This window comes from Clinocottus analis, unplaced genomic scaffold, assembly GCF_023055335.1.
Source record: "Clinocottus analis isolate CAN_PGR_092001 unplaced genomic scaffold, fCliAna1.0.p SCAF_2, whole genome shotgun sequence".
NCBI lineage: Eukaryota > Metazoa > Chordata > Actinopteri > Perciformes > Cottidae > Clinocottus > Clinocottus analis.
In genome coordinates this window covers 14,121,623-14,147,303 of record NW_027175931.1, presented here as the reverse complement: position 1 = coordinate 14,147,303, position 25,681 = coordinate 14,121,623, and the positions used below count along the sequence as shown (strand labels likewise).

The 25,681-nt window shown below is 37.0% G+C and overlaps 1 protein-coding gene across 1 annotated transcript in view; it reads right to left on the bottom strand.

The window, feature by feature from the left end:
* Window positions 1–25,681, bottom strand: part of dlc (deltaC) — a 57,979-nt gene that overhangs the window by 21,842 nt on the left and 10,456 nt on the right. The window contains exons 6-7 of the mRNA XM_068585639.1: window positions 10,411–10,580; window positions 9,005–9,221 (exon numbers count right to left, since the gene is read on the bottom strand). Of these exons, the coding sequence (XP_068441740.1) occupies window positions 9,005–9,221; window positions 10,411–10,580 (387 nt within the window). The remainder of the gene's footprint in view (window positions 1–9,004; window positions 9,222–10,410; window positions 10,581–25,681) is intronic.

Genomic DNA, 25,681 nt, shown 5'->3' with positions numbered 1-25,681 from the left:
GGTGCGGAAAAAACATAAAACGAAAACGCCTACAGTTAAAACACTATAGGAGATATCAAAAAGATGAGTAATACAATAACAGCTAAACGTTTTGTCAACATTTTAAAGGTGGAATGGTGTCTCTAGTTGAAGGCATGACAGAGCCTTTCCCTTTTTGAAGTTGAAGAGTTGAAAGCGGATTTGAAGATGTTCTTCATTGGAAACCATTCATTTTTTTTTTATAAAAAGCTGAATAATTTTGAAAATTGAGAAAATATGAAAAATGTAAAAGCGTAGATTAATAGCTAAAGGTTTTGTCAACATGTGAAATTTTAAATATTGTCTCAAGCTCAACGTATGAAGAAACTGTAAACGTTTGAAGTTGGAGATGATTTGAAGATTTCCCCATTGGGTCCCATTATAAAAAAAATCACAAAAAGCTTAATAATTTGGAAATTTGAAAAGTCAGAAATATGAAAAGTCATAGCCATCGTCTCCTTAACTAGCTGAATATTTGAATAATTGAACTTTTTTCTGTAACTGGAAATATGAAGGACTAGTTACGGTCCAAAATACGGATGGAAGAAATAGAAGAAGAAACAGTTTAATAAAGATTTGAAGAACAATAGTTGGAATGCTTGCAGCATTCCAACTAATAATAAAAAGTTTAATAAAGATTTGAAGAACAATAGTTGGAATGCTTGCAGCATTCCAACTAATAACTAGAAAATTTCGCAGGAAATTTTGAAAGTGTGGCTACTCCTGCCGTAAGACGTCGCAATATATAGCTTTTGTTTATGACGCCCGTCTCTCCTCCAAAACACTTGAGTTGGTTTGTGTGTTAAACTGATTGGCTGATATGAAGCACCTGTGTACTGCCGTCGTCATGGTGACCAAGTGAGCGCCAGCAGACTGATTAGAGGCAGACTGGACTGTGGATTTAAGGAAATAAACTACTGAAAGTCCTGAACACACGCAAACATATATGAAATATCATATGACCTTATTAATGATCACAGTGTTGACAACTACACAATATAAAAGACACGTAAACGCCTTTGTGTGTGTCTGTTTGTGTGTGTGTGTCTGTGTGTCTGTTTGTGTGTGTGTGTCTGTTTGTGTGTGTGTATGTGTTTGTTTGTTTGTTTGTGTGTATGTGTGTCTGTGTGCGTGAGACAAACATACAGAGAGACAGAAGTCATCTGTGTTGTGTGTGCGTGTGTAAGTGTCTGTGTGTCTGTTAAACTGCCCTAACGAGAACACCTGTGGGTTGCTAGATCAAAGGTTGTCATAGTGATGACTTCAGAGGGACTTCAGCTGTACATATTTCAATGGAGGTAATGCTGGGGAACACCTATCCAAAAATCCCTCAAAAAAGATACTTTAAAAGCTCCTATTGCTTCGATATCGCATATAGAGCATTAGGAAGACTTGATTCACAGATACTGTGATTGGCGAGTCTGTACGATAAAACATGTGTCTGTACGGGCGATTTACAAATCAGGTACGAGCTTCAGGGGAGACGTGGTTTTGGAGGGAGATTTAACATGGCGGCGGATGGCAGAGCGAGGTGGACTTGCTCTCACAATCAGTCGGATTTCAAGACGTCTGAGTCTGTTAGATTCCTATCGACCGCAGTTTACGACAGAAGACAAGATTTCCAACGTTTCTATCCAACAATGGTGTATGAAGAATGAACACTGTGGGAGTAAAGACAAAATACGTTTTATTTTTTTTACCAGTTTCTGTCGCTTCCTCTCACTCTGTTAATTGTTGCGCCACTCTAGCCACGAACATTCCGTGCCATACACACCCCTGGGAATATTTTTTCGCCGTTTTTCGTATTTTTCGGGAAAGCGGTCGGGCGAATCTCTTAGAAAAGTCATTCCTCACGATTCCCGTGCAAGCCACACGTTTCGATGTATTTTGACGTATGTGCTGGCAACGCTGCGGGAGGAGTAGCGGTCCAAAGTTTTGGCTATAAGAAGAAGAATAAGCCCGCAGGAGAACATAAAGTGTGCTTGCAGTATGGAGTCTATGACCCCATGCGGCTGAAGCCACACTTAACTAGAAAGAGCATTTCCTGCAGAAAATGCGTATGAATGCAAAAAGCTGAAGCCTATAGCTGAAATATTTGAAGGAAATAGCTGAATATAGCTGAACAAAGTGGAATATAGCTTAAATTAGTTAAATATAGCTAAACATATTTTAAAATGAAAGAATAGCTGAATATATGTGAAAGTAGCAGAATATATTAATATAGCTGAAAACATCGGAATAAATGAATATATAAATAAATAGCAAGTAATTACTGAAAATATAGAAAAGGCAAAATACCTGCTGAAAAATGTTACAGTTCAACATCATTTAATTGAACTGTTGAAAATCCTTGTCATTTAAATGTATAATTGGAAAAGTTGAAAGGAAAACTGCATTATCTAAATCAGGGGTGTCAAACATACGACCCGACCCGCCACAGTGTCCAGTCCAAAAGAAGAAAAAAAAGTTTTTTTTAAAGTCTGCCATAGGTGGGGTTTGAACCACTGACCCTTTGCTTCTAAGACAGAGTTGCTAACCACTGATCGACAGACGCAGTTGGTGGGACACCTGATATTATTGGGTTGCAGAGTGTCTACAAAACCGTCTGTTGAATCTTAGAATGTGAACGTCAGTGACGCTGTTAATCCTGACGTCTATAACCAAAGTGACCTGCACACACGCACGCACACACACACACACACACACACACACACACACACACACACACACACACAAACGTGCACACGACCATAATAACACCTTAACGCGGCCGTTCGCGCGCGCGCACGGCTGTTCACACCGTTCACGTGTGCTGCCGTTCACGTGCGTGCACGGCCGTCCACGTGCGCGACCGTGTACGCACGTGCACGTGCGTACCCGTTCGCGCACGTGCGCACCCGTTTGCGTTGCACAGACTAAAAGGCTACGGTTCTTCATTGGAAACCATTCATTTTTATTTTGATAAAACGCTGAATAATTTTGAGATTTGAGAAAATATGAATAATGTAAAAGCGTAGATTAATAGCTGAAGGTTTTGTCAACATTTAAAATGTTAGATGGTGTCTCTAGCGCAACATATGAAGGAACTGTAAATGTTTGAAGTCGAAGATGATTTGAAGATTTCCCCATTGGGTCCCATTATAAAGAAAAATCATAAAAAGCTTAATAATTTGGAAATTTGAAAAGTCAGAGATATGAAAGGTCATAGCTATTGTGTCCTTAAGTAGCTGAATATTTGAATAATTGAACTTTTTTCTGTAGCTGAAAATATGAAGGAGTTTAAGAGGTCCAAAATACGAATGGAAGAAATAGAATAATAACTAGAAAGAGCATTTCCTGCAGAAAATGCGTTGGAATGCAAAAAGCTGAAGCTTATAGCTGAAATATTTGAAAGAAATAGCTGAATATAGCTGAACATAGTGGAATGTAGCTTAAATTAGCTAAATATAGCTAAATATATTTGAAAATGAAAGAATAGCTGAATATATGTAAAAATAGCTGAATATATTAATATAGCTGAAAATAGCGGAATAGATGAATATATAAATAAATAGCAAATCGTTACTGAAAATATAGAAAAGGCAAAATACCTGCTGAAAAATGTTACAGTTCAAAGTCATTTAATTGAACTGTTGAAAATCCTTGTCCTTTAAATGTATAATTGGAAAAGTTGAAAGGAAAACTGCATCATCTAAATCAGAGGTGTCAAACATACGACCCGGCCTGCCACAGTGTCTAGTCCAACAGAAGAAAAAAAAAAGTTTAAAAAAAAAAAATTAAACACTGCCATAGGTGGGGATTGAACCACTGACCCTTTGCTTCTAAGACAGATTTGCTAACCACTGATCCGCAAGCACAGTTGGTGAGACACCTGATATTATTGATTTGCAGAGTGTCTACAAAACCATCTGCTAAACCTCAGAACGTGAATGTCAGTGACACTGTTAATCCTGACTTCTATAACCAAAGTGACCTGCACACACGCGCGCACACGCACACACACGAACGTGCACGCGACCATAATAACACGTTAACGCGGCCGTTCGCGCGCGCGCATGGCCTTTAACGCGCCCGTTGAGGCGCGGGCGCACCCGTTGGCGAGTGTTTACACGCGCGGCCGTTTCATGTTAGTGGGCGTTTACGTGTGCTGCCGTTCACGCGCGAGCACGTGAACGTGAACATTCCAACGCACATGAACGGCCGTTCATGTGCGCGGCCCGTTCGCGTGTGCGGCCGCTTACGTGCCTGCTGCCTGCAGATGCACAGACCAAAGGGCTGCTGCTGGGGACGGACCTGCTCTCCCATTCAGTCGGACTTCAACACGTCTTATCTGTTGGATTCCTATCGACCGCAGTTTACGGCAGAAGACAAGATTTCCAACGTTTTGAGCTATAAATTATGCCCAAAGAGTATACGGTTTGGAGTAGAGAGCAAGTTTAAAATATGTGTATCGCCAGGTCCTCTCGGTCTGAGTATTACGTCACCGCTCTGAGCTGCCCAACACACAATAATGAGAAAGGCAGAAAAGATGCGGAAAAACTATAAAACGAAAACGCCGACAGTTAAAACAATATAGGATATATCAAAAAGATGAGTAATACAGTAACAGCTAAACGTTTTGTCAACATTTTAAAAGGTGGAATGGTGTCTCTAGCTTAAGGCATGACAGAGCCTTTACCTTTTGAAGTTGAAGAGTTGAAAGCGGATTTGAAGATGTTCTTCATTGGAAACCATTCATTTTTATTTTGATAAAAAGCTGGATCATTTTAAAATTTAAGAAAATATGAAAAATGTAAAAGCGTAGATTAATAGCTGAGGGTGTTGTCAACATTTGAAATTTTAAATATTGTCTCAAGCTCAACGTATGAAGAAACTGTAAACGTTTGAATTTGAAGATGATTTGAAGATTTCCCCATTGGGTCCCATTATAAAAAAAATCATAGAAAGCTTAATAATTTGGAAATTTGAAAAGTAAGAAATATGAAAAGGCATAGATATCGTGTCCTTAAGTAGCTGAATATTTGAATAATTGAACTTTTTTCTGTAGCTGAAAATATGAAGGAGTTTAAGAGGTCCAAAATACGGATGGAAGAAATAGAATAATAATAATAAAAAGTTTAATAAAGATTTGAAGAACAATAGTTGGAATGCTTAAAGCATTCCAACTAATAACTAGAAAGAGCATTTCCTGCAGAAAATGCGTTTGAATGCAAAAAGCTGAAGCTTATAGCTGAAATATTTGAAAGAAATAGCTGAATATAGCTGAACAAAGTGGAATATAGCTTAAATTAGCTAAATATAGCTAAATATATTTGAAAATGAAAGAATAGCTGAATATATGTAAAAATAGCTGAATATATTAATATAGCTGAAAATAGCGGGTTAGATAAATATATAAATAAATAGCATATCATTACTGAAAATATAGAAAAGGCAAAATACCTGCTGAAAAATGTTACAGTTCAAAGTCATTTAATTGAACTGTTGAAAATCCTTCTCGTTTAAATGTATAATTGGAAAAGTTGAAAGGAAAACTGCATCATCTAAATCAGGGGTGTCAAACACACGGTCCAGCCCGCCACTGTGTCCAGTCCAACAGAAGAAAAAAAAATGTTTAAAAAAAAAATTAAAGTCTGCCATAGGTGGGGTTTGAACCACTGACCCTTTGCTTCTAAAACAGAGTTGCTAACCACTGATCAACAGGCACAGTTTGTGAAACACCTGATATTATTGAGTGTCTACAAAACCATCTGTTAAACCTCAGAATGTGAACGTCAGTGACGCTGTTAATCCTGACGTCTATAACCAAAGTGACCTGCGCACACACACACACACGAACGTGCACGCGACCATAATAACACGTTAACGCGGCCCTTTACCTTTTGAAGTTGAAGAGTTGAAAGCGGATTTGAAGATGTTCTTCATTGGAAACCATTCATTTTTTTGATAAAAAGAATAATAATTTTTGAATAATTTTGAATTTTGAATTGATTTTGACTAATTTTGAAAATGCATATAAAGCTTACAATAAAAAACTACTAAAGAGTCTGTTTGGGCAACAACAGATTTGACTTTCTGTGCATACTATATTAATGGAAGCCCCTCTGTTTTGGAGCACAGAATTTTCTCACTGACCCAAAGGTCATTGACTTCAGCAAGTTATTTCACATACATCTGCTCCAACTCACTCATCCTTAGTATTAGCAGTAGTCTCTCAACCAACTTAATTCTTTTATATAATTATAATCATTATGATTATTTAATGACATATTGCTACCACAGATGATGTGCCTGTTAGCGATGGCAGCAACCTACCAGTAAAAAAAGTTGCACAGACGGTGCCCTTAACAAAAAATAAAAACAACACTGAATGTTAAAACAAACGGCTGCAGTAAGTAATTTTTTAGAATGTATGATAAATTAGTGAGAAAAGTCTGAGGGAATCACAAAATAACAGAACAAAGAAAATGTAGTTCAAACATATAATCATTTCACAAACCCAATTTTTTAAGGTAGATGTGCTTTCACTCTAACTGCAAGTTCTTAATGTATATGTAGTTTTTGCTTTGATCCGTTGAACAGTTCAAAGAACATTTTGTAATTGTTTTAGTTTATTAGTACTGAACCTGCTCTGTATCCTGAGCTTCTGTACTAATGTAAACTATGTTTTTTTGTCTTTTTGACCTGTGCACTGAGTTTGTATGAAAGTTCTCACTGTGTTGAATGAGTCTACTGGCCCTGCAGTACCACCTTTGGTGTTCCACAGGGCTCAACTCTTGGGCCACTTGTATAATGTCACCAAGAAATATGCCTCAATGCAGTTGACAGGCAGCGGTCCATCTGTGCTTCCCCTGAAGATGCAACCTCACTTAATCAAAGGAACTCATTGCAAACTTGAAACCAAAACAGTTTACAATTGTCTCTGAATTTGTGCAAAGAGAAATATATATTCGGGAGTACATTGAGAACTATAAACTGCAGCCCTCTATCCCTATTTTAGAATCTGAAAGATAAGACCACAAATGTCAGTTTTAGTAAAATGAGTAATTCAAGTTGTACCGTAATGAAATCGTTTGTGAAGATTCAGATCCTAAAATACACCTTTTCCGATTGTTCTCTTTAACTATACCCTTTCGTTGCGGCATCATTTAATCATGACACCATTCTGTTCTCATAAATAGTTAGACATTGATTGACATTGGTATATAAATATATAGAGAGCAGGTAATCTTTCATGATATAAAGGCGTTCAACTAAGGTTGTTACACAGATGCAACAAGAAAAAAAGAAAAGACAATAAGGGCAACAGACTGAAGGGTGCCTGAAAGCGGTTTCACAAAAACAGGATGGTGCGAGGAAAGCCAAGTATGAGCACTCACGATGATGTTCATGCTGGTATTCTCACCAAAAGCTTAACGCTTGTTTCCCTGATTTTACTCGTTCGACACGTTATGTGGTTAACTCGCTTTTTGCTTTTTCGCAACCAGTTGTGGCGGAAAGCCGGCACGGCCTGAGTCCCGTTACCCCTAATTACCATCATCACACAGCCCGGTCACGTTCCTGTAAAACAGTTTTCATTTCCGCTATCGACCATGGGACATTACCCACTATGACTGTGTTATGCTTGTTGTGTAAATACCACCAATAAAACAAATGTTGGAACATTAAGCGCCCCGTGTCTGGGTTCATACTACAATCTGTAGTTGCACACAGCTGTCTCCGGCTCCAGGACGAGTGGATGATGCCGCTTCCAGCGCTCATTTAGGACCAGCAGTGACTGTTTGGCTGCCGTGCTGAGCGCTGTTCCCATGTAGCCAGTGTTTTATTTTACCTTAAAATGAATCACAGAGTAAAGGCAGACATCGCCCGATGGAGTTGCTATGTTCATGGCTTTCTCCCAAGTTTCCATCCACAGTTTCCTTTGCGCAAGTGAAAGACATTGATTTTCGCTCGGCGAAAAAGCTAACGGAGATTATTGATAAGAGTATGTCAATGGAAACGGGCCCACAAACCGATATTTCAACAGAAACACATAAGAACAGTCCTAACGCTTATACGCCGAGTGAAACCAAAGTAAGTTAGATGTATATTTGAGAAGCTGGACAAGTTGAAGTACAAGTCTGTCTTGTTAAGCTGATAAACCCATATTCTGAATCATTAGTCCCACATCCAGCAATAAGGCATAGTACAATAATCACAAGACACACCGTTTTGAACTGAAATAGTGTCTCCTTCAGGATATAATAGTCATTTCTTAAGGAAAGCGGCATAAAACACAGCAAAACAATGCCGTTCATGGACCCCAACATGGCCGCCAAAGCTTATTGTGGTCACGTGTGAAAACGCTCTATACAATCTCATCTCCTCACAAAAACAGTACAACATTAATCTGTACTGTACCACAAGCTACAATGCAAAAAAGCAAAAATCTTTAGGATGCATCAATATCTGATGGTGCGCCATGAGGAATAAAGGAGCAACTGATTAAAGTGGTTGAATGCCACCTGAAAGTCCTCGGCTACAAGCGTCCTACAACCCGTCTCCATTGAATGTTTTCTTTTTACTCACAAATCAAAGGTTCTTTTGTGTCTTAGCTGGCAAGATGTATTTTTATTTAGATTTTTTTAATCATGTCCCGCAATATGTGATACGTGTTGTTAGCATCACAGTTAGTTTATCACAGGATCAGTCCCACAAACAGGTACATTTTGGCCTTATAGACAAACAAATAAAATACAGGAAATTATCTCGCAGATTTACTCCCAGACTGGATTTCGTGCTTGGGTGCAGCTGGTTTATGATGGCACTTTTCTATTATGTTCTTGCAAAAGTGATCAAATCTGCAACCCTGCTAACTTTGCAATGGGTGTTGTCATCATAACTAGCACGAGCATGCATGAATTTTCTATTTTGCCCACGTTTGCTTTTGCTCCAGCTAATGAAGCTTATTTGAGTGTTCCCTAAACTCTGCAGGAAAGGTTCATACCGTTAGCGCAGGGGTTGCTGCTGCATCTATCAATCCTCTTCTCACAGTTGGAGCCTGTATACCCGGCCGGGCAGCGACACCTGTACCCGCCTGCCACGTTCTCGACGCAGGTTCCTCCATTGAAACATGGCCCGTCTGCGCATGTCATGCCGCTGATCTCGCAGTTCTTTCCGTAGAAGCCCTGAGGGCACTCGCACGAATAATCGTTCTCCAAATCCTGGTGGAAAGAGAGGAGCCGAAAGCAGGGTGAGGAGGTGAAAACTTCTCTGCTGTCTTGTGTTGTGCTTTTATTTTCTGTCTTCGTCATGTCACTTAAACTCGGACCACCCTCTCCACCAGCTCCTGCAGGGTCAGCGGAGCACTTTTTCAAAAAGACTCATCACGCTCCGCTGCCACAAGGACCGCTACAGGAAGGCATTCCTACCCTCGGCCATAAGGCTATACAATAAATCCCTCGAGTCCAGATCCGTGGACTAAGTCACACTGTACACTGTACATGTATATAGATATACTGATGTATATATGTTATGTATGCTGCATACATATATTTTGCATTTTGCACTTTTTGCACATTTCAGTTTACATTTAATTTAAATCAAACCTCTGAATACACTGAATACACTTAATACACTGAATACACTAATTTATCCTCCGAATACACTGCTGTGTTTTGCTTGTTGTGTATGTTTTGCACATGTGTATGTGTATATGTATGTGTACATGTGTGTATGTGTATGTATGTATGTATGTATGTATGTATGCATGCATGCATGCATGCATATGTATGTATGTGTATGTATGTATATGTGTATGCGTGTGTATGTATATAGATATGTATATGTGTGTATGTATATATGTGTACATGTATGTGCGTGGGCCACGGGTGGGTGTGTATGTGTAGGTATGTGTATGTGTATGTATGTATATATGTATATGTGTATATGTATATGTTTGTATATATGTATATGTATGTGTATGTGTATATGTATGTATGTGTGTATATATGCATATGTAGATATGTATGTATGTGTGTATGTATATGTGTGCGGATGTATGTATATATATATATATGTATCCATTCCGCTTGCTTGCATGTATGTGTATATATATGTTTATACTTATTTCTTACTTATGCATACATCTGTTACCCGCTGTTCCTGTTATTATTTATTTTATTTTATCATCTGTGTGTTTAACTTAGTTTACGGCATTGGGATGCTGCTAGTACGACAAAAAATTTCTCCTTGGAGATTAATAAAGTACTTTTCATTCATTCATTCATTCATTTCATTTTCATTCATTCATTCATTAAAGAAAGACAATCAAGACGTTGTGTAGGCTGATTAAACAAAACCTTTCAGCTCATTGAAGATGAAGATGAGTGTAAATCCGGTGAGTTGACTTACTTTGCAGCTGCCACCGTTCTTGCAGGGGTTGCTGTCACATTCGTTGGTCTCGATCCCGCAGTTGTTGCCCGTGAATCCGGGCCTGCAGGTGCAGGTATAGCTGCCCTGGCCGGTGTTTGTGCACGAAGCCTCGTTCTGGCACGGCTTATGATTGGTGCAGTAGTTTAGGTCTGGGGTTGAGACACAGGACGAGAGTAATGGGAGCGCTTGTTTAATGAATCAGCTTAAGCAGACGAGCTACAAGAGGGAAAATATAAAGTCACACATGTCTTTATATGGTCTCAATAAAGCTCAATTTTCCATTTATTTTCTTATTTAGACACTTATGAAGATTAACATAACCAACTACCTCTGTAGTCTGGATACCCCTGTTAAAATTCTTTCAGAATAAAGGCTTTTTCAGAAATGAAGTCAGTGGTCCATCAGTGGATCATGTTAGTATCATGTTAAACATTTGTTTGATAAGTAGGGCAAACGTTCTGTCACAATAGTTTTCCCAAAGCACGGGAAAACTATAATACATATACTACAATGGAAAGGAAGGAGGTTGGTGGAGGTTTTGTAAACGTATATCAAGTGGAGTTTTCTGCATAGAAATCTGTTATTTGATTTTGAGGACTCTAAATGTCAACACCTTACTTTGACTGAAAGAGCCAAATATGAAGATCAATTTGGGTGAAAGTGCCAAATACATGTAGCTTTGTAGCAGCTAAGGGACCCCTACTAAAGTTCTGCAGGGTGGTCCCAAACCACTGAAACTCAATATCTGAATATCCAAAGTTCTTTTTGTCAAGCATATATTGACATATTTGGATTTTTTGCAACATTTAAAAAAGGATCTCAGTTTGCTGATCCAGGTTCCCAGACGTGCAGCGCCCGACATCCCTACTGCCCCAAACCACCAGAGCATCTGAACTCTGGACAGAAAGAGTTTAAATGGACCTTTTCAGCTCTTATCACACTCAAACTAAAACGTAAACATAAGCTTGTAAAACAATTAGTATCTTTCTGTCTCTTGCTCCGATCTTCAGTTTATTTTTTTTAAAAAGAGTTGGATCTGTACTGGTTCTTGACTATTTTTAGGAGGCATTTTAAATCTTTGGGTTTCAAATATTCAAGATAGTTTGAGATTAACACCAATTCAAACATCCCTATGCATCTGGTGCTGCAGAACATAACTTATGCCAATCATGAAATATCTATTTAGAATTACATTTTGGGTATGTCTTGGGATTTGTAGTCATTTTAACTTAACTTTTGAGGTGAAAAAGATCCTTGCCTGACACCAGCGCTGTTTTTTTGTTTGTATGAAGATCAAGTGGAGGAAAAAAGATCAGATTGTGTTGCTATGAGAAGCTCTTTTTCCTTTTTTTGCTCATATATGCAAAACCATCAGCTGTTAAACTAAACACCTGGCGTAGTGACCATTTCCACGGCCCGCTACTGATGCAGACAATACACTGCTTTATATTCAAGTAAAACCTGCAGACACAATATGCATATAGAATATAGAAATGTGGATTTTGTGTTTAAAACTATTTACCTGCACACAGCCTTACTGTTACCCTGTTTATCTTACAGTGCCTTCATTACTCCCAAATATAACTAATTCAGTAATAAATAACACAATTGTCATGTGAGAATAAAACCAAGTAATGCGATAGTTCACAGATTACACGGAACGGAAGAAAAACCATGAACAAATGTGTGAAAATGACTGCGAATTTGGAGGGAGGGTTTATAAGAAAGTCTAACAAAGCTTTCTCAAAGCTTCTACTTCTCTGTACACAAGTTCAAAATTAGCTGGCAACACTTGCATAACTGACCACAAATTTCTGTGAAAGCATAATGATAATCATTATGTTATGTGACGAGATCCTGATCTCGTAATTACGAGATCTTGACGTTTATTTACGACTGTGGCTTTGTTACGTTTTGCCACGTGACGTCGTAACCGTGGCAACAGAAAAGCTGACATGGCTGACATGCATGATTAAGTGGTTGTTATGCTAGTGTACAGGTAGCGTAGCTAACAAGGAGACTGACGATTGTTGATGAAGCAGCAAAACAAATGTTTTTCCAGGAAACCGAGGAAATGGCCGAGCAAACGTTGCATGACAATGGTTTATGGGATTTTCTTTGAAAGCAAGGTGTTGCAGAGGAAAACATTGACCGAATGCAACAAGACAGACGTATTCTTAGACCGTCCCATTGCCTCAGCTATACTCCTTGAGGATCTAGGATTTTTAACAGGTGCCGCACAGTTCTTTGAGTCACTACCAAACCAGATTGGATGCATTTCAGATGCATGAATTTGTATCCATAAAGCATCCCATGTTGGTTCAACTACTCCTGCAGAAACAGAGCGACATCCAGCACGTCAGATTGTTCAGGCTTTCCGCCTAAACAATCCTAACGCCTTAAGATGCCTACGCAGTGTTGACATATTAAATGTAATACCATCTTCATTTTTCAGAAACATCAGTTTTTTCTAGTGTTTCAAACCAAGAAGGTATTGTAGCGACCCTATATAGGTATCTGTTGGGGGGGACGTTCGGGCAGGGGTTTCTCTCTATCTCTCTCTCTCTCTCTCTCGCTCTCTCCGGCCAATCACAGGAAAGCAGCGTCCGTTTGGTGGGGTTGTGGCCTGTGATTGGTGGAGCAGGGGGGGAGGCGGGTGGTTTCGGAAGTAGTATGTGTGTTGTGGTTTGCTGTAGGTGTAGTGTAGGGAAAGCTTCGTGAGCTAGCATTAGCAAAGAGTCCTGTTACAGTAATAGTGATTGTGTGAACCTTGGTGAAATAAACCAACAAGTAAATGAGACCAATGTCTGCGAGTGGACGTTACAGTATAGCAGATAACTGCAATAGCGCCATCATTGCCACTGAGAGAGGATTTGCAGACGTTTCCTTTTTCTTTATCTTATCTCGAAATTACGAGAAAAGATCTCGTAATTACGAGAAAAAAGGGTCTATTTTTTTATCCAGTGAATGCAATGCGTACAATGTAAAACATACGAGATAAAAAGATGTAAAAAATATAAGCTAAATAGATATAAAACATTAGAGAAACAATAACAATATGATCCTTTATTTTTGTTTTAAAACCCTTTTAGGCAAATTTAATTGAACTTTAACTAATTAATATATCTGCAACTGTTAGTCGACCGAAGCAAAAGACCAGACAACATGTTGATACAAAAACATACACACACACACACATATATATATATATATATATATATATATATATATATATATATATATATATATATATATATATATAAATATATAAATATATATATATATTAGTGCTGTCTAGCGATTAAAATATATAATCGCGATTAATCGCATTTATGTCATAGTTAACTCGCGATTAATCGCAATTAATTGCATTAATTTTTTTTCGTTTTAATGCTCTTAACATGAAATAGTGGATTGGTTTGCTTTATGCAAATGTTTTATTTTATTGAAAAAAAACAACTGCCAAACAGGGTGGATCAAAATACAATCAAAATGTGCACATTTCAGGTAAATAAGGGCGAGAGAGAGAAGTAGAGAGATTATTTTATTACTTAGTTTTATTATTATTATTGTTGTTATCTGTATAAGTTGTATATTTTATGTTTTTCTGATGTGTTTTGATAATTTGGCAATATTGTTGTTGCAACATTCATGAGAGAGAGAGAGAGAGAGAGAGAGAGAGGCGAACATAGCAGTCAGGCTTCGTAGGTCCTGGGTTGTTGGATGCTATGTGTATTATATCAGCTCCCTCGTCCTCCACAACGCTAACAGGCTACACGCAGTAGCATCCATTCAGCTTTGGCTGCAGTAAGTTTGTTCTTCGTTGTGGTGTCCATGTGTTTCTGTAAGACAGAAACACATGGATTTCTGTAAGACAGAAACACATGGATTTCCGTGTGTTTCCGTAAAACAGAAACACATGGACCAAACACATGGGCCAAACACAAACACAAACACATGGACCAAACACAAACACAAGACCACTTCGATCTTGTCAAGGGAACCGTCTGATAACTCTTTGAAAGTAAACCTTCCATTTATTAGCGTCTCATCATTCATTTTGCTGTATCGCGCTCCCCATTCATTTCGCCTAGCATCTAAGCGCAAACGGCATGCCTACTGTTTTGCTTCCGGTTGAGGTACAGCCGGTTAAACTCCATTCAGCGTTGAAAAATGAAAATGCGTTAACGGCGTTAATGAAATTGAAGGCGTTGAAATTGGTTTGCGTTAACGCACTAATCTGACACACTAATATATATACATATATATATATACATACACATATATATGTATATATACATATATATACACATATATATAAATATATGTATACATGTATATATATATACACACATATGTATACATGTATATATATATATATACACACATATGTATACATGTATATATATATATATATATATATATATATATATATATATATATATATATATATATATGTATTAGGGCTAGGCAAGTTAACGAGTTAATATCGCGTTAACTTTTCAATCGATTAACGGCATTAATTATTTGATCATGCATTAACTGCATTTTTTAATTTAAAAATAAATAAATAAATTTGGGGCTTTTACTTTGAGGGCGATTAATTTAGGTCCGCCCTCGCGCTTCCGTAGCATTACCGGACTGTTTGCCGACTTGAGCCAGACACTAAAGCACATATTGTTCTGTAGTTTCTGTCCTTAACGAGCACCGCGTGAGCGAGTCGCCTATCAAAGCTTCACAAGCGGTCACCAGCAGCCTCGCGCTGCAAGCTCAGCGTCCCCGGATTGAACATTAATTGCGCATGCGCAAATCCGCCGCTGATACCTGTCAGCTGTCCTTCACATCTCCATCTCATTCAACCAGACGTCAGTGCACTTGTTCAAGCCAACACAGACTGGACTTTTCTCACTAAGGAAGAAAAACTGAACTGAAAACATGAAAAGCACTTATTGCTTTTGTATAAAGTGAATCAATTGCTGGTCTTCAACATACATCTTTAAGCTAAGCAACAGACTGAACATGGACCAAAGAAGGAGTGGCTTGTCCGTCACAGGGACCCTTACTACTGAACAGTACCTGTTCAGAAAAAAAGGTAAAAATATTTGTAAACTATATATGTGTGTATGTCAACTTACTGTTGCTCCAGAGTGCTGTTATATTGTTCTGATAACATTACTTTAAAATAAAAGCTGCAATACACTCGTTTTTACTTAATTCTTGAATTTGGCGCATAATGCGATTAATCGCAGAAAAATCATGCGATTTAGCAGTTAATTTTTTTCAACTTTGCCCAGCCCTAATATATATACACACACATATATATATATATATATATATATATATATATATATATATATATATATATATATATATATATATATATACACACACATATATATATATATATATATATACACACACACATATATATATATATCTATATATCTATCTATATATATATATATATATATATATATATATATATATATATATATACACACATATCTATATATATACACACATATCTATCTATCTATATATATATATATATATATTAGGGCTGTGAAATGATTAAAAATTTTAATCAGATTCATCACATATTTCTGTGGCTTAATCATTATTAATCACATATTACCGATATTCTCGATATATTTTTGTAAAAACAAAGATTTATGACAAAATACGGATATATACATTGTCATTTATACATTGGGGTGCTGTTGTAAACAATGCAACTATAGGTGAACCCCGTTATCGTTTCATCCCGCTCCACAGTCGTGCATCTACGAGATCTTTAGCTCATAAAAAAGAGTCGTGCTAAACTACCGAAAAAGAAGTTTGCCGCTGAAATTCCAGTCGATTATTGATGCAGCGAGGTTTTATGCAGAACTACTTTCTTCAGAGCGTAACAGGATATCCGGCGCGAGTGGAGGTGACAAGGCTCAGTGTTGCCAGATTGGTGATGGCGAAGTATTGTATCAAAGGCTAAAAATGGTTGTATTTGGAGAATAATTATTGTGCATCTGGCAACCCTGAGATCGGTTGACCAATGACAGTTCTCTCTACAGTCAGAGCTCGCGCAAGAAAGTGGATCGTAAAATACCATTTCAAAACTTGTAAGAGCGTAATAACTAGTTTGTGAAAGACCCAGAGAAACACAATAATCCAATGAGGCAAAATCCCAGACGTTTTTGGAATCCCTGCTGGACGCATTTTTTAGGTCTCGAAAAGAGGACGTGTCCGGGAAAAAGAGGACGTCTGGTCACCCAGGTAATTCTCATTACTCACAAAAGTTCAGTGATCCCCTGTCAGCGTCACATGTTCCGGAGCAGCCAAGTCATTTTCCTTTTTGTTCTTTCCAGCTTCATACAGCTGGTGGATTTTTGTCATAATTGTGCGTCTTTGCGGTACTTTGATGCTCGGGTCCCCCGTTGCTACTCGCAAAACTTTGGTGAACCCCTATTCTCAACAATATTAATTCCCCAACTGTGCTACTCAGCTTGTCATAGGCAGACTAAGTGAGGGGTCTATGTTGTTCAGTGAGGCTGGTTTGACGCAGTCCACTTGAACTCCCCTCGCCGACAAATGCATGCTTCGCGTTGAGATGGTACTTTAGGCTGGTTGTGCTACGGTGAAACGTCAACGTCTTCCCGCAGAGTGTACATCTGACATCCACGTCTGACTGCATTAGAGCGGAAATAGTTGAATAGGTATATTGGAAGATCATGCTGCGCACGCATATATATATATATATATATATATATATATATATATATATATATATATGCATTAGAGCAGAATATATATATATATATGCATTAGAGCAGAATATATATATATATATATATATATATATATATATATATATATATATATATATATATAGCGTTAATTTGGCCGTCCTTTAACAGCGTTAACTATTTTATCATACGTTAACTGCATGTTTTTTTGCTTTTTTTGCATTGGGAGGGGCTTTAGAGGCAGACTGGACTGTGGATTTAAGGAAATAAACCAAACTACTGAATGTACTGAACAAACGTGAACGCATATGAGATATAATACGACCTTATTAATGATCATAGTGTTCACAACTCACAAATATAAAACACGTGAACGTGCATGCGACCGTAATATTTGTGTAACACAAAGCTAACTTCAAGCTAGCAATCCAATTAACTTCTGTCTCGCTACTTTGTTCATTCGACCGTAATTACACACACGCGCACACACGCACATGCGTGCACTTAGACACACACACACACACACACACACACACACACACACACAGAGTTAGCCATTTCCGGTAGTTAACTTTTGTGTGTCTGTGTTGTGTGTGTGTCTGTTTGTGTGTGTGTGCACATAGACACAGTCAGCCATTTTGTCTTCGCTCCTCCTGCGAGCATGCATGTCAACGGTTGTCGTGGTGACAGCCCTGCTTTGTGCACCTATGTCACTGTGTTACACGGGACTGTGGATTTATTGAAAACAGCCTTTCAAACTATTGTATTTGACAGACAACTATGGTTCCCAATCACAAAAATGACATAATCGCAAGAAGCACAAGACTTCTGTGAACGTTTCCGTAACTTAAATATTAGTTTGATTTAGAATTGAGAGCGTAACTTCAGTTTAGAAACTGCCCACTTTTACGACATGTGAGAAAAATCTGGTCAGATTTAACATGGAGTCCAATGGAGCAGTTGGTCAGACTTGATGTTGCTTTTAGGCTTGCTGACAAAAAAGTAGTCGTTTGTTGGATTCCACGACGCATGTGTACCACAAGCACAATATTTTCTCAGTTTCTATCCAACAATGGTGTATGAAGAGTGGAAATTGTGGGACTAAAGACAAAATATGTTTGTTTTTTTTACCAGTTTGTCGCTCCCTCTCACTCTGTCATTTGGTGCTCCACTCAAGCGATGAACATTCCGTGCCATACACACCCATTGTAAACTCTGAAATTGTCCAAACATTTTTCCTAAACTAGAACAATAATTACATGAAAACTGTGCGAGCTATCAAAAAATGTACAATTAGGCAAGTAAACTCCAGCCTTTTGTCGACGTTTTAAACTTTAATTCATTTCTATACGTTCAATTATGGCAAGTCACTATTGGAACAAAGATGATTGGTTTTTTTGCTCTCTTCATTGCGAAACCCCATTCAAAGTCAATGGGACAATTTCTCGCCATTTTTCACATTTTTCGGGGAAACGGCCGGTCCAATCTCTTAGAAAAGTCATAGCTCACGATTCCTGATGCAAGCCGTATCTTTTCATGTGTTTTGACGCAAGTTTTGGCTATAAGAAGAACTAGAAATTGCATTTCCATAGTTGGTGCTCCACGACGAACATGCGACAAACATTCCGTGCCATACACACTCATTGTAAACACTGAAAATGTCCAAATATTTTTCCTAAACCTGAACAATAACTAGGAATTGCATTTCATGCTGAAAATGCGTTAAATGCAAAAAAGCTGAAGCATAAAGCTGCAATATTTAAAAGAAATTGCTGAATATAGCTGAATATAGTGAAATATAGTTGAATATAGCTTAAAAAAGCTGAATATATTTGAAAACAACAAAACAGCTGACTATATATGAAAATAGTGGAATATAAAGTCGTCCCTTGCTATCGCGGACTCGCTGCTTCGCGGGGGGGTTTTTTGTTGCTTTTTTTTTACAGCGTACAGTATGAACGACCATTGTGTTCTGCGCTCTCATTAAGCTAAGGGACTGTAATGTACACCTTGTAATCAGTCTCCTCTGTGCAGTGTCTCCTGTACAGGACAGAATACGTCCGGATAAAAAGTCTGCGGAGCGGCTCCCGGACAAAGAGGACCTCGTAGATTGATCATTAAAATGAAATTTGTTAAACATGTTCGGGCTTATTTTTTAAATCTGCGAAACTTTGAAAGAAATGCGAGAAAATGTTAATGCCTGTCTGAGAAAAGTGTAAAAAAGTGTGTGGTTGGGGGTTTTACAGCCTTAAAACATGTTATAATAATGGTAAAAAAATAAAGCTCACTACGCGGATTTTGTCTATCGCGGGTTGTTTTTGGAATGTATCCCCCGCGATAAACAAGGGACCACTGTATATGAACATATCTAGAGAACTACCTGACGAAAAGTGTTGAAGCCCAAAAGCATTTAACTGAACTGCTGAAAATCTTTGTTGTTTAAATGTATAACTGGAAAAGTTGAAAGGAAAACTGCATCATCTAAATAATCCAAGAGATTACTTACAATCCAAGAAAGGAGAGTGGGAGAGAGAGAAGTTGAAATAACCGTAGTAGAAGTAGTTGAAGTAACTGTCGTAGAAGTAGTTGAAGTAAATGTAGTAGAAGTAACTGTAAAAGAAGTAGTTGAAGTAACCATAGAAAAAGTAGTTGAGGTAATCGTAGAAGAATTAGTTGAAGTAACCGTAAATACTCTAAATACTCCAAGAGAAGAATTACAAAAAGGGAGACAGGTAGAGAGGTTGAAATAACCAAAGAAGTAATTGAAGTAACCATAGTAGAAGTAGTTGAAGTGACCGTAGTAGAAGTAGTTGAAGTAACCGTAGTAGAAGTAGTTGAAGTAACAGTAGTAGAAGTAGTTTAAGTAATTGTAGAAGTTGCTGTAGTATTAGCTAAAGTAGTCGTAGTAATAGCTATAGCAGTAGTTGCAGTAGTAGCAGTAGTGGTATTTGTATGTAGCAGTAGTATTAATAGTCAAAATATTAGCAGTAGTCAAAGTATTAGTAAGAGCATTAACTATTTAATAAAAAAATCCTTATTTGAGCTATATGTTGAGATACAGTTTATTGTGAAAGGTGAGAGAGAGAGAGAGAGAGAGAGAGAGAGAGAGAGAGAGAGAAGTCATTTGCGTGTGTGCGTGTATAAGCAACCGTAGTTGAAGTAACCATAGAAGAATTGGTTGAAGTAACTGTAGTAGAAGTACTTAAAGTAACCGTAGTAGAAGTGGTTGAAGTAACCGTAGTAATCGTAGTTGAAGTAACTATATTAGAAGTAGTTGAAGTAAGAGTAGAAGTAGTTGTAGTATTAGCTGAAGTAGTAGCAGTAGTGGTATTTGTATGATTAGCAGTAGTAATAATAGTCAAAATATTAGCAGCATTAGTCAGAGTATTAGTAAGAGCATTAATTATTTAATTAAAAAAATCTTTATTTGAGCTTTATGTTAAGATACAGTTAAATCCTGGGGCTTTTATTTTAAAAAGGTAAGAAAGAGAGCGAGAGAGAGAGAGAGAGAGAGAGAGAGAGAGAGAGAGAGAGAGAGTCATTTGCGTTGTGTGTGTGTAAGTGTCTATGTGTGTGTTAAACTGTCCGAATGAAAATGCCTGTGTCAAAGGTTGCCATGTTGATGAATTCAAACATCGGCAGTTAGAGAGATTACATGGAGAAAATGCAGGTGAACACCTATAGAAGAATCCCTCAAAAATGATATTTTAAAAGCCCCTATTGCTTCGATATCGCATATAGAGCGTTAGGATGACTTGATTAACAGAAACTGTGACTGGTGAGTCTGTACATAAAAACATGTGTCTGTACGGGCAATTTACAAATCAGGTACGAGCTTCAGGGGAGACGTGGCTTTGGAGGGAGATTTAACATGGCGGCGGATGGCAGAGCGAGGTGGACTTGCTCCCACAATCAGTTTTTTTTCAAGACGTCTGAATCTGTTAGATTCCTATCGACCGCAGTTTATGACAGAACAGATTTCCAACATTTTGAGCTATAAATTATGCCCAAAGAGTATACAGTACGGAGTTAACAGCAAATTAAAAAAAAATGTCTACAAGATCTGACGTCGCTCTGCACTCTGTCACTAAGTATGACATCACACACTCTGAGTGGCCCAATACACACCAATGTTAAAGGGAGAAAAGGCGGGGAAAAAAACTTAAACTAAAACGCAGACAGTTATGACAGTATAAAAGATATCAATAGGAAAAGTCCTTCAGTAATAGCTGAACGTTTTGTCAACATTCTAAACTTGAAATGGTGTCTCTAGCTGAAAGCTTGGCAAAGCCTTTACCTTTTGGAGTTGAAGAAGTTTAAGCAGATTTTAAGATGTTTTTCATTGGAAACCATTCATATTTATTTTCATTAAAAGCTTAATAATTTGAATATTTGAAAAAAATATGAAAAATGTAAAAGTATATAATATTAGCTGAACGTTTTGTCAACATTTGAAATTGTGTCTCTAGCTGAACGTATGAAGAACCTGTAAATGTTTGAAGTTCATGATTTGAAGAGTTCCACATTGGGTCCCTTTATAAAACAAAATCATGAAAAGCTTAATAATTCAAAAATTTCAAAAGTCTGAAATATGAAAAGGAAGTTGCCATTGTGTCCTTCCTTAAGTAGCTGAATATTTGAATAATTGAACTTTTTTCTGTAGCTGAAAATATGAAGGAGTTAATGAGTTGCAAAATACGTATGGAAGAAATAGAAGAATAACTAGAAAGAGCATTTCCTGTGGAAAATGCATTGGAATGAAAAAAGATGAAGCTTAAAGCTGAAATATTTGAAAGAAATAGCTGAATATAGCTAAACATAGTGCAATATAGCTTAAAGTAGCTAAAAAAACTGAATATATTTGAAAATAAGAGAATAGCTGAATATATATGAAAAAAGCTGAATATAGCTGACTATAACACAGTACCTGAATATATATGCAAAAAGCTGAATACAGATGAATATATTTGGAAATAACAGAACAGCTGAATATATATGAAAAAAGCTGAATATATTTGAAAATAAGAGAATAGCTGAATATATATGAAAAAAGCTGAATATAGCTGACTATAACACAGTACCTGAATATATATGCAAAAAGCTGAATACAGATGAATATATTTGAAAATAACAGAACAGCTGAATATATATGAAAAAAGCTGAATATATTTAAAAATAACAGAATAGCTGAATATATATGAAAATAGCTGAATACAGCTGAAAATAATTGAATATAGCTAAACGAAAGCTGAATGTAGCTGAACATATCGAAAACTACGTGATGAAAAGTGTTGAAGCCCAAAAGCATTTGATTGATTTGCTGAAAATCCTTGTTGTTTAAATGTGGAATTGGAAAAGTTAAATGGAAAACTGCATGATCTTAATAATCCAAGAGATCTATTACAATGAGAGAGGGAGGGAGATGTAACTGAAGTAACGGTAGTATGATTACAAGTAGTGGTTGAAACAACAGGAGTAAGAGTAGAAGTAGTCGTAGTAGTATTCATAGTACTCATAGTAGTATTAGTAGTGGTAGTTGAATGACTAGCAGTAATTGTCAAAATATTAACAGCAGTAGTCAGATTATTAGTAAGAGCATTAAATATTTAATAAAAAAAATCCTTATTTAAGCTTCATGTAAGAAGCTGAATATTTGGATGATCGAACTTTTTCCTGTAGCTGAAAATATGAAGGAGCTGAAGAGGTCCAAAATACGTACGGAAGAAATAGAAGAATATGAAGAAGTTTAATAAAAATTTGAAAAACAATAGTTGGAATGCTCAAAGCATTCCAACTAATTTAATGAATACTGTGCCCGTTATCGAAAAAAATCCAATTCAGCAAATAAACTCGAACCTTTTGTCGACGTTTAAAGTTTAATTAGTTTCTCAACCTTCAATTATGGCGAGTCACTATGGGCACAAAGATGAGTGTTTTTTTTTTTGCTCTCTTCATGGCGAAACCCCATGCAAGTGAATGGGACAATTTCTCACTCTTTTTCGTATTTTTCGGGAAAATGGCCAGTCGAATCTCTTAGAAAAGTCATAGCTCACAATTTCCGATGCAAGCCGCATGTTTTTGATGTATTTTGACACATGTGCTGGCAACACTGCGGGAGGAGATACGGTCCAAAGTTTTGGCTTTAAGAAGAACTAGAAATTGCATTTCCTGCTGGACCGCAGTTTATGACAGAACACAAGATTTCCAACGTTTTGAGCTATAAATTATGCCTAAAGAGTAAACGGTGCGGAGTTAACGGCAAATTTAAAATATTTTTTCCACAAAATCCTGACGTTGCTCTGCACTCGAAGTATGACATCACACACTCTGAGCTGCGCAATACACACCAATGTTAAAGGAAGAAGAGGTGGGGAAAAAACATAAAACTAAAATGCTGACAGTTATGACAGTATAAAGATATCAATAAGAAAAGTCCTTCGGTAATAGCTGAACGTTTTGTCAACATTTTAAACTCGGAATGGTGTCTCTAGCTGAAAGCATGGCAAAGCCTTTACCTTTTGGAGTTGAAGAAGTTTAAGCGGATTTTAAGATGTTTTTCATTGGAAACCATTCATATTTATTTTCATAAAAAGCTTAATTTTAATATTTGAAAAAATATGAAAAATTTAAAAGCGTAGAATATTAGCTGACCGTTTTGTCAACATTTGAAATGGGGTCTCTAGCTGAACATATGAAGAACCTGTAAATGTTTGAAGTTGAAGATGTTTTGAAGATTTCCCCATAGCGTTCCATTATAAAGAAATCATAAAAAGCTTAATAATTAAAAAATTTGAAAAGTCTGAAATATTAAAAGGAAATTGCCATCGTGTCCTTAAGAAGCTGAATATTTGGATGATCAAACTTTTTCCTGTAGCTGAAAATACCAAGGAGCTGAAGAGGTCCAAAATACGTACAGAAGAAATAGAAGAATATGAAGAAGTTTAATAAAAATTTGAAAAACAATAGTTGGAATGCTCAAAGCATTCCAACTAAATGCTGAATTATAGCTGAATATAGTGAATGCTCAAAGCATTCCAACTAATTAAATGAATACTGTGCCTGCTATCGAAAAAAATCCAATTCAGCAAATAAACTCAAGCCTTTTGTCGACGTTTAAAGTTTAATTAGTTTATCAACCTTCAATTATGGCGAGTCACTATGGGCACAAAGATGAGTGGGTTTTTTTTTTTGCTCTCTTCACGGCGAAACCCCATGCAAGTGAATGGGACAATTTCTCACTGTTTTTCATATTTTGGGGGAAAATGGCAAGTCGAATCTCTTAGGAAAGTCATAGCTCACAATTTCCGATGCAAGCCGCATGTTTTGATGTATTTTGACGCATGTGCTGGCAACCTGCGGGAGGAGATACGGTCCAAAGAAGAACTAGAAATTGCATTTCCTGCTGGAAATGCATTGGAGTGCAAAAAAGCTGAAGCTTAAAGCTGCAATATTTGAAAAGAAATGCTGAATTATAGCTGAATATAGTGAAATATAGTTGAATATAGCTTAAAAAAGCTGAATATATTTGAAAATAACAAAACAGTTGAATATGTATGAAAACAGCTGAATATATAAGAAAATACTGGAATATATATGAACATATACAGAAAACTACCCGATGAGAAGTGTTGAAGCCCCAAAGAATTTAACTGAACTGCTGAAAATCCATGTTGTTTAAATGTATAATTGGAAAAGTTGAAAGGAAATCTGCATCATCTAAATAATCCAAGAGATTACTTACAATCCAAGAAAGGAGAGTGGGAGAGAGAGAAGTTGAAATAACCGTAGTAGAAGTAGTTGAAGTAACTGTCGTAGAAGTAGTTGAAGTAAATGTAGTAGAAGTAACTGTAAAAGAAGTAGTTGAAGTAACCATAGAAAAAGTAGTTGAGGTAATCGTAGAAGAATTAGTTGAAGTAACCGTAGTAGAAGTAATCGTAGTTGAAGTGACCATAGTTGAAGTAACCGTAGTAGAAGTAGTTGAAGTAACTGTAAAAGTAATCGTAATTGAAGTAACCATAGTTGAAGTAACTATAGTAGAAGTAATCATAGTTGAAGTAACTGTAGTTGAAGTAACCGTATTAGAAGTAGTTGAAGTGACCGTAGTAGAAGTAGTTGAAGTAACCGTAGTAGAAGTAGTTGAAGTAACAGTAGTAGAAGTAGTTTAAGTAATTGTAGAAGTTGTTGTAGTATTAGCTAAAGTAGTCGTAGTAATAGCTATAGCAGTAGTTGCAGTAGTAGCAGTAGTGGTATTTGTATGTAGCAGTAGTATTAATAGTCAAAATATTAGCAGTAGTCAAAGTATTAGTAAGAGCATTAACTATTTAATAAAAAAATCCTTATTTGAGCTATTTGTTGAGATACAGTTTATTGTGAAAGGTAAGAGAGAGAGAGAGAGAGAGAGAGAGAGAGAGAGAGAGAGAGAGAGAGAGAGAAGTCATTTGCGTGTGTGCGTGTATAAGTGTCTGTGTCTGTTAAACTGCCCTCATGAAAACACCTGTGTCAAAGGTTGC